Raw genomic sequence first — 10204 nt, 5'->3', positions numbered from 1 at the left:
CTGTGGTTTTGAACCTTGGACCTTGCAGTTAACTGCCCAAAGGTAATCATGACACAACCAGTCAGTGGTATGAAGGAAATCTAAGAAAAGGAATATGACTTTGGAATGACTAAATGATATTGCACTCAATTTGTAGTATTGATAATCTCACTGAATTCAGCACAGGACATTTATGGACTCAAAAATAACAACAGACATGTAAAAACAGAAGGTATTTAAGCAGTATAAAAATTGCTCTGACAAGAAAAAAAATATTCTAGCCTAGGTCGTTTCATCAGAGAATTCTACCAAACACTGGAAGACAAATTTACACAGATACTTCTTAAACAGTTCCCTATTACCCACCCCTGCCCAAAAAATGTATTCCTTTTAATATACTATGGGATTTAGTTTGCTAATATTTTATTAGAGATTTTTTGCATTGACACTTTAAATAAATGTGGATCAACTGTTTGTTTTTTTTCTATTTGTCTCTTTGGGTTTCGGTATCAAGATAATTCTGGCTTCAAGGAACTGGAAGCACTAGTTGAATATTGACTATCTTCTAGCCTGGTCAAACTATGTAGTTGATTCATTAAGCCTTTCCTGAGACATGTATGTACTTACTTTTTTATGTTTAACATTGGAATAGAAGGGAAGTAACATTTTTAAAGCTCTATATCTCTCATCTTCAATTTAATATTGATGGCCAAATTACTGTAAGTAGAAAATGTATAATCCAAAATGCTGCCTCCCTCATAATTCTCATGAATACCCAATGCTTTGTAATGCTAACGCCCCAAAAGAGTAGTGCTCAGAAAGACAACGTGAAGTGGATCTAAACTGCAAGACAAAATCAGTCAACATAGGGAACAGTAAAAAGAAAGAACACTCTGTTTTCCAACTAGAATAACTCTGGGGAAGTCCCAGCTTTAAAACTTTTCCCTACCTCTTTAAAAAGAGCATAGTTCTTTTACCATATTTGTGTGAGACAGGGTTCTCTAGAGAGACAAAACCATATTGCTAATAATATATGTATATTAATATATAATATATATATTATATATATAATTAATATGTAATAATATATATTATTAGCAATCTGGTTCCGGCTATCAGAACACAGGCAGCAACAGTAAGGTAGGTCACCAACCATCAGCAAGGTCACCAACTGCTAGTCCCCAGCTCTAGAGGTGCAAATTCCAATTGCGTGGTGAAGCAGGTCTTGAAGGAACCTCAAAGTACAGCAAAACAGTCCATGGGTTAGGTGTCCCACAGGTAGTGTAGCTTGCACAGAACAAGCAAGGCAGCCGCACACTGGTCCGATGATCAAAGACTGACAGACAAGAAAGGCGAGCCCTTCAATTAATCCCACATGTGTTTATCAGCCAGGCTGGCACAATAAACTAACTTCCTCAATATTGTAACAATAGCTCTAGTCGGTAAGAATCACATATTGTCCTACAGACAGTCAGTTGAACACTGTAAGAATCAGCGATATCCCCTCCCCTCTTGAACCATCTATTACCTGACAGTTGGCTCAAAATAGAGGATACGGAACTGGAAACATCAGCATCCGTTTGGCTAACACAGTTGAGAGGCCAGAGTCCAAAAAGGCGAGGGAAAATGTCATTTACCTTCTTCTGAAGGTGGTATGCAGGGGCAGGTGATTGATTTTCCTTGTTCATGAGGGTTCTCTTGTTTGCTGACTGCAGGAGAACAAACACAAGCATTCGCTGCATTCTCTAGATCACAAATGGATAAACATTTGGGGCAAAGAAGATGATTTCCTTATAGACACACATATATGACACTATTTATTTTCTATTCAGGACTCTCTTTATGTCATCCTATTTTTAATTTGGTTGAGATGCATGATGAAAATGCCATAAATGATAAATCTTTAATCATCCTGAATCTAAGCAAACCTATGAGCCATCTAGCAGCAGGGAGAAGACCATTCAGTGGAGTACTGGCCTATGCCCTCCCTTAGTGATGACTGGTAGGGGATGAAGGTGCCAAGGGAAACCCCATGCATCCCTGTGAGTTACAGCCTCATGTAAAAAAGAGTACAGGACAAAGAAACTGCAGCCAACAACTATAATAAATCCTTCTGCTCTTCCGGCTCGTTTTTTTTAAGGGTGAAAATAATCAGATAACTTGAAACTCTTTAAGTTCACATTAGAGGGGTAGAGTGGTGGGGTTTTCTACATTTTTGAGAGCCCGATCCTGCATAAGGAAAAGGTGACCCAATAGAAGCCCTTGGTGAAGCGGCACAATGAAGTAGAATTGTGAAAGTGTGTGAGAGGGGTTTTCAGAGTTGCACGTGCAAGATTCTGTGTGATAATACATTTATTAAAGAAAGCAGGACTTGCCACATAGGTATATGTTTACAAAACACATTGATGAACACCAGAAATGCAGAGAAGGAATATCTGAGAGGTTGAAAAATACATTTGCTGGTAGCTTCCGCATGGCCAGTGATGCACCGATATCCAGGTACAGTCAACAGACTGTACATGGACACAAGTAGATTCGTTCCTGCAGGATGTATCATATTTGTCTTTTTGATGGAGCTTATCCCCTTTTCTAAACATTATAAATAATGGCCTGGTGACTAAGTCAAAGGGGGGAAGCATTTAGGGAGCATCTTTATAGACTGATTTATTGAGGCTAATATATAAGCTGACTTATACAGTATAAGCGTATTTAAAAAGATGAAGATTTCTTAGCCCTGCTGTCTTTACTAGGTGCTGGCAAGTGCCTTCCAAGTCATCACAACCCTCGATATGCCACACAAAACACCGCCCAGTCCTGGACCATCCTCAGGCATTGCTGGGTCTGGGCCCAGAGCCTGGTGGCCACTGCGTCAGTCCGCCTTGATGAGGGTTTTCCTTTTTTGGCTGATGTTTTACTTTACCAAGCATAATATCCTTCTCCAAAGACTGGTCTCACCTAATAATATGCCAAGAGTACATGAAGGGAAGCAGTGGAAAGAAAAAAATAATTCAGAAAGATAAACAAATGGGAAACATCATTCCCAGAAAAATAAATAAGAAAAGTGAACAATAAACAAATAAAATAACACGCCATAATATAAACATGACAATAGTAACAAATTACCAATACAAATCAGAGTTAAGAAATGGTAAATAAAAAAAGAAAATGAAAGAGCGGATAAATGAAGAAAGTGGGAGCTATTTCCCAGCAACTTTAAAAGAAAAAAAATAGCTAGGAGGATCTGAGAGGGTTAAATAGAGCATTTTACAATATAGCAATAAACAATAATAAAAAACCCATGTGCATGAGCAGATGCACAGACACTGCTACAATTCCAGAAAGAAATGATGGTGCATTTGTGTCTAGTGACTTTCTGCTGAGACATATGGTGACAACCATATGTGGAGATGGCATGGCTAATTGGCTCTTATGTTGTCTTTCTGGAGTGAGATTCCAAGATTTGACAGAAAGCTGCCCAGAGTCATCAACCTCCCTTTCCTCTCCACTTCCTCCGGTCCACGTGGGGATAAACAATAAGGTCACACACAAAAACACATTTATCTTTCAACATATATTTATTGAGTGGCGCAGGGCTAGTGAAGAAAACAGCAAGTGTCACATGGTTTTATCCCCATGGGATCTGCAGATGGTGTTCAGACAGCATTTAAATAATAACCACCTAGTGTGACTATTGCAGTGATGGAGAAGTAAAGGATCCTATGAGAATGTGTAGGAAGGACACTGGAAGAAGAAAAAGCTAAGGCAGAGGTCATAACCTTCTCCCTTGATGATGTGCAATATGATGGAAATAAATCTGCCCGTGTAAAAGACGCCTCGTGTGCCAAACCATGGAGACAAGAAAAAGGGTAATAAAAATGGGAAGGTGAGTTGTGTATCTCAAATAACTTTCAGGCTCTTGACTTTAAAAAATCACTCTAAAAATGAGAGTAAATTGACAATGAGGAGCACCAACTCCACTTTCTGTCAAAGCAAAGAGGTGTTTGGAAGTTAAAGATATAAGATATGATGATAGAAAAGAAATACTTATAAAATAAGAAAAGAGGAGTTTTAAACCACAGGGGACTCAGAGGGATAATCTAGAGTTACTGTTAATTCACTGTTCAGAATCCCTCCACATATGTGAAGAGCCTAGCAGGGGAGGTGAAGGGAGATGGCTGAACGTGAGTTTCATGTAGGAATACATGTGTGAGAATCACGTAAACTCTCAGGCACCCCACCCTCCCTCAGCCAGCAAGTCGCGTCTCCCTCACAGGATATTTTAAGATAAAAAGCATTAAAGATGGGTGTTTATGCGACACTTTGTCGCCTCTCAACCTTTATTATAGTTCTGTAACACTGGTAGCCGAATGTGGAACTCTCTCTCTCTCTGTGTAGAGATCCCTTCTCTTGTCCAATACACAACGCAACCCAGCGCGTCCACGGTCCGCTCGGAATATGCCAGCATTCTAATTGTTGTCCAGTCCATTTGACTCATGGCCATCACGTGTATGTTGTAGAAGACTGCACTTGCGATTTTGTCTGAAGCGGATCATCCGATCTCTCGTTTCAAGGCGAGCAGCCACACACTCAAGGAGTGTTCACTCCTAATCTGCTGACTTTTACAGTTTCCCAATAATACGTACACTACTAATGATGTCGCAGAGATCGGAGAGGGGTCTATTTGAATGTTCTCTTTCCTGTCGAAGTTGATGCTCAGCATGGAGTTGGTGTTGGCAAAGCTTGGAACCCCTGAAGTGTTTAGTTTGTGGTAGCTGATTGACATCTTCGGGACTCAAGCCATTTCCAAGATTAGCATGAAGACAAGAGTCCAAAGATGGAGCCAGTGTACTGCTGTCCAGTCCGGCACCAGTCTCACAGTTGGTGCCTCTGCCGGATCCATCGCTGCAGCCTCCGCCTAAGTCCACCTCGTTGAGGGCCATCCTTGCTCTGCTGCCCCTCTGTTTTACCAAGCGTGATGTCCTTCTCCAGGGACGGGAGTCTTCTGACAATTGGTCGGAAGTATATAAGGCGAAGGCTTGCCATCCTTGGCAGGACTTCTTGCCAGGAGATTGTTCTGTTAGCAGTCCATGTACCTCCATGTTCTTCTCCAGCACCACAATTCAAATGCGTCCATTCTTGGTCAATGTTCCTTATTCAATGTTCCACTCTCACCTGCATATGATGTGATTGGAAATACCATTGCTTGGATCAGGTAGTGTTTTCATAGTAATGTTGTGTGTGTGTGTTTGTTTCCTAGTAGTTGGTCTCTCCTAACTACATGCCCTAAGTTGTTTTCTTTGTTTCTAAGGAATATTAGGGTTGTATGTTTTTCTGATGCGAATTTGTTTGTTTTCTTTTGCAAAGCCAATAAACAGCAACTAAAAAATTCACTGTGGATTTTAACTGACAGTCCTCCTATAGGACAGCGTAGTAACTTTGTCTTTCTGAGGCTGAAAAGATTTCCAAGAGCCGAAAGTTTCACCTTTTCCTGTGGAAAAGCTCCTGTGTATCAGCCTCCACAGCTACTCAAGCAGGAGAGACCTTCAACGCACAGCTGACCAATAGACTTGAAATTAACTGTACGGACCTACTGCTACAAATGTGTGTCCTATCTTGATACAAAACTCTTTCCGTATACATACACCCACAAATGTCACTTGCTTTGCCTTTCTAAAGAACACAACCTGACACACCTAACAACTTCAAACTTTTCTCCATTTATCATAATGCTGTCTATTGGTCCAATTGTGAAGAAAACAAAAATTCTCATGACTGGATTTCAAGATTGGAGAAGGAGATATCAATAATTTATAATATACAAAGAAAATATACTTGATTACTGAAAATAAAGATGTTTTGAAGTACTTTTTGATGGAAGTCAAAAACAAGGAGAAAATGAAAAACCTCAAAAGTAGAACAATAAGCAGTATAATATACACACCATGAAGCAGAAATTGAAGTTGATGTTTTCTTCCTATTTAGCATATGAAAGCTAATATATAATATATTTGTATATGACATATATCATATATATGTATGTGATATATGACACATTCACATATCTTAAGAAGCTCTGGTTATGTTGTCAGACAAACATTAGACTGCTAACTGAAAGGTCAGTAAAGAAATCTACCAGATGCTCTGTGGGAGAAAGATATGGCTGTCTGCTCTGCTAAAGGTACACAGCCTCAGAAACACTGTAAAGCTTTAATCACTCAATGGCAATTGATTTTAATGGGTTATTAGATGTTATATACATTTTAATAATTTCCCAGAACTTGTGCATGAAGCAAAATATAATTTTGAACTTTTTATTTACAACATAAACAAAAATAGACGTCATAATTAGGAAGTATTTTCTTAATGAGTGCAAAAAAAGAAGGGAAAACCATATAGCCTAGGGATTGGGTCTCAAAGTTTTGTCACTGCCAGTAGGCTACTTGTTTGGCTCCAAACTTCAGTAAAAAATATGAGAAGTTCTACTCTCATAAAGAGTTACAGAATCAAGAACCCACAGGGGCAGGTGTATATTGTATTAGGTAACTTGTATGACTTCTATTAAAAGGGTAGCCTTTTTAAATCAAGATAAAAATTTCAGAAGCTGTAATATGAAGGAGCACCACAATTATTTTACTGATAAAGATAACATTTAGCAAAAGCTTTCATGAACGAAGTCAAAGAGAAATTATATGAGTCAATATTTATTAGCTATTTGATTAGTAATGGTTTCATATTTAAAGTATTTAATAAAATAATCAAATAGAAAAACAGTAGTCAAATTTAAATAAAATAAATTTACACATTATTAAATTCAAATTATCAATAACAAGATTAAAATGGCACCTAATTTTCTAGTGCTTGGTGGATCGCAAATTTATAATGAAATATCACTTCTTAAAAATTAGGTTGGAGGGGCGGCGCCGCAGCCATGGAGGGATGCGGCGGCGGCGGCGGCGGCTCGGGCGGCTGCGCTGGGAGGCGGCGGTGAGCGGCTCCCACGCCCCCGGCCGGGCCCCGGCCCCGCGGCACGGAGCGCCGAGCAGCCCCGGCTCCGCGCTGAGGACTATGGGCGAGCAGCGCTGAGCACCGGGGGAAGAGCCAAGAATGAAGCGGAGAGCATCGGACAGAGGAGCTGGGGAGACATCAGCCAAGGTGAAGGCGCTGGGAAGTGGCATCTCTGGAAATCACGCGAAGCGAGCCGGGCCCTTCATCCTCGGTCCCCGCCTGGGCAACTCACCGGTGCCCAGCATTGTGCAGTGTTTGGCAAGGAAGGATGGCACGGATGACTTCTACCAGCTGAAGATCCTCACCCTTGAGGAACGGGGGGACCAAGGACTAGAGAGCCAAGAGGAGAGGCAAGGCAAGATGCTGCTTCACACCGAGTACTCTCTGCTGTCCCTCCTCCACACACAGGACGGCGTGGTCCACCACCACGGCCTCTTCCAGGACCGTACCTGCGAAGTTGTGGAGGACCCGGAGTCCAGCCGGATGGTGAGGAAGATGAAGAAGCGCATCTGCCTGGTCCTCGACTGCCTCTGTGCACATGACTTCAGCGACAAGACCGCCGACCTGATCAACCTGCAGCACTACGTCATCAAGGAGAAGAGGCTCAGTGAGCGCGAGACCGTGGTCATCTTCTACGATGTAGTGCGGGTGGTGGAAGCCCTGCACCAGAAAAACATTGTGCACCGAGACCTGAAGCTCGGGAACATGGTGCTCAATAAGAGGACTCATCGGATAACCATCACCAACTTCTGCCTCGGGAAGCATCTCGTGAGCGAGGGGGATCTCCTGAAGGACCAGAGGGGGAGCCCCGCCTACATCAGCCCCGACGTGCTCAGTGGTCGGCCGTACCGGGGCAAGCCGAGCGACATGTGGGCCCTGGGCGTGGTGCTCTTCACCATGCTCTATGGCCAGTTCCCCTTCTACGACAGCGTCCCACAGGAGCTCTTCCGCAAGATCAAGGCCGCCGAGTACACCATCCCCGAGGACGGGCGAGTTTCTGAGAACACCGTGTGTCTCATCCGGAAGCTGCTGGTGCTTGACCCCCAGCAGCGCCTGGCCGCCTCTGACGTCCTGGAGGCCCTCAGCGCCATCATCGCGTCCTGGCAGTCCCTGTCATCTCTGAGCGGGCCTTTGCAAGTGGTCCCGGACATCGACGACCAAATGAGCAGTGCTGACAACCCCCAGGAGGCGAAGGTGACAGAGGAGTGCTCGCAGTACGAGTTTGAGAACTACATGCGGCAGCAGCTGCTGCTGGCCGAGGAGAAGAGCTCGGTCCACGAGGCGCGCAGCTGGCTGCCCAAGCGACAGTTGGGCAGCGTTCCCCCGGTGCGGCGGCTGGGCCACGACGCACAGCCCATAAACCCTTTGGACGCAGCCATCCTGGCACAGCGCTACCTGCGGAAATAGCGGCCACCTGCTGCCTCTGCCCTGCCCCTGGCCATCGGGGCTGGGCCCTGTAGTGCTAAACTGTCGCCCTGGCTGCGACAGGGAGAGGGCAGCCCAGGTCACAGACGGACGGGGTCAGCAGAGGTACCACGAGGCTACCTTTCGGAATGATTGCTTGATTGTTTGGTTTTTAATCTGAGAAGCCTAGATAACTAATCTGCTTTTGATCATGACGTTTTAATCTACCTCTGTCTCTCTTAACCATGCTGTCTCTGGACTGAGTGAGAGGGAGGTGGCAGCAGCCCACTGGCCAGGGCCTGACCCAGCGCCCCGCCCACCCGGCCCAGGGCAGCTGCTCCCCACAGTCCAAATAAGCTGAGCGGCAGCGGCTGCTGGCTCCCCAAATGACGACGCCCGCACCTCACTGTACCCAGGCCCCTCCCACCCACCCTGGCCCCAGAACCCTCAGTCCAAGCTTTGGAAAACCTTCACCTCATCTTAAACCGAATTCAAATATATTTATTTTTGTACTGAAAAAAAAAAAAAAAATTAGGTTGGAGGAAAACGAGTTGATTCCAGGAACCCAAGTGGAAGGTGAATTTTGAGAATGACGAGGGCAGCGAATGTATAAGGGTGCTTTACTCAATTGATGTATGTATGGATTGTGCTAAGAGTTGTATGAGCCCCAATAAAATGATTTATTAAACTTTAAAAAATTAGGTTGGAAAACAATTAACGATTTAGAGCAATTATGGTTGGTAGATATGAGGGAAGAATTACAAATAGCCCTTTGGAAAGCAACCAGTCAATGGCGATTCAAAGTAAAAACAGACATATCATTTCATCCAAGTTTATCTTGAAGAGTCAGTTCCATGCAAACAACACTGGAACATGTGAGGATCTGATCTGAATCTATAGCCCCTAGTAGGGGAGCCACAGCGCACTCTGTGAGCAGATCCCACCTGTTTTCCCCCTCAAACACAATATGAATGGTTTAAATCACTTTTATACTAGGATGTTCATGTTTGTTTCTTGTGCACAAAAGAGACTCCATATTTCAAATATAATTTTAGGAGAATATTTATTAAGTCCGAAAGAGGACAAACACATAGTTTCCAGGAGGCAGACCATTAACACCAGGTCAAAATGGGTCCAAGGGTTTTGCTGCCATACGAAGATTTAAAGGTTCATAGAAAAGTACAAGGAACCCTCACAAAGGCATGACTGGCAGCAGAATAACACATCAGAGCATCACAGTTACAGGGCCAGGGGTGCATGTGGGGGCTATAGAGAGTGACGATGATTGGGACACACACATCGTGTTAGGCAGAGGTGCTTACAAGATTGTTCCAGGGCCTTCTTACCAACGTAGCCAGGGTGTGACTCAAGGCTGTGTGATTCCAAGTTTGGGATCTCTATCAAGGACACATCTCTGCAAGCCTCTAAGGGAGCATGCCCCTCCCTGGTGCGGTGGGATATGTGTTGGGCTGCCAACTGCAAGGTCAGCAGGTCAAAAGTACCAGCCGCTCCATGGGAGAAAGATGAGGCTTTCCACTCCCAGAAATCCACGGTCTCAGAAATCCACGGGGGCAGTTCTACCCTGGGCCCTAGGGTCACTAGGAGTTGGAATGGACGTGATGACAATTAGAGCTGACCCGAGGGGTGAACATCATCCACTACCCAATGCACTCTGAAAAAGGCAGGGGAGTGCACCTTCTTGGTCAAAGTTCAGAAGAAATACTGTGGAGGTTTAATCCACATGAGGACTCTCCAAATAAAATGTGGGCTTTCGCTGCCATCCATGTTGTTGTTGCTGTTGGGTACCATTAATTTG

At 43.9% G+C, this 10204-nt stretch overlaps 1 protein-coding gene across 1 annotated transcript; it reads left to right on the top strand.

The window, feature by feature from the left end:
- Nucleotides 1-6908: 6908 nt before the first annotated feature.
- LOC142453383 (serine/threonine-protein kinase 40) lies at nt 6909-8900 on the top strand. Its single transcript, XM_075554650.1, has one exon. It carries the CDS (start codon nt 7084-7086, stop codon nt 8389-8391), a length of 1308 nt encoding a protein of 435 aa, XP_075410765.1. The 5' UTR covers nt 6909-7083; the 3' UTR covers nt 8392-8900.
- The last annotated feature ends 1304 nt before the right edge of the window (nt 8901-10204 follow it).

This window comes from Tenrec ecaudatus, chromosome 7, assembly GCF_050624435.1.
Source record: "Tenrec ecaudatus isolate mTenEca1 chromosome 7, mTenEca1.hap1, whole genome shotgun sequence".
Classification (NCBI taxonomy): Eukaryota; Metazoa; Chordata; class Mammalia; order Afrosoricida; family Tenrecidae; genus Tenrec; species Tenrec ecaudatus.
Note: the sequence above shows the minus strand (reverse complement) of the source record. Positions and strands in the feature narration are given on the sequence as shown.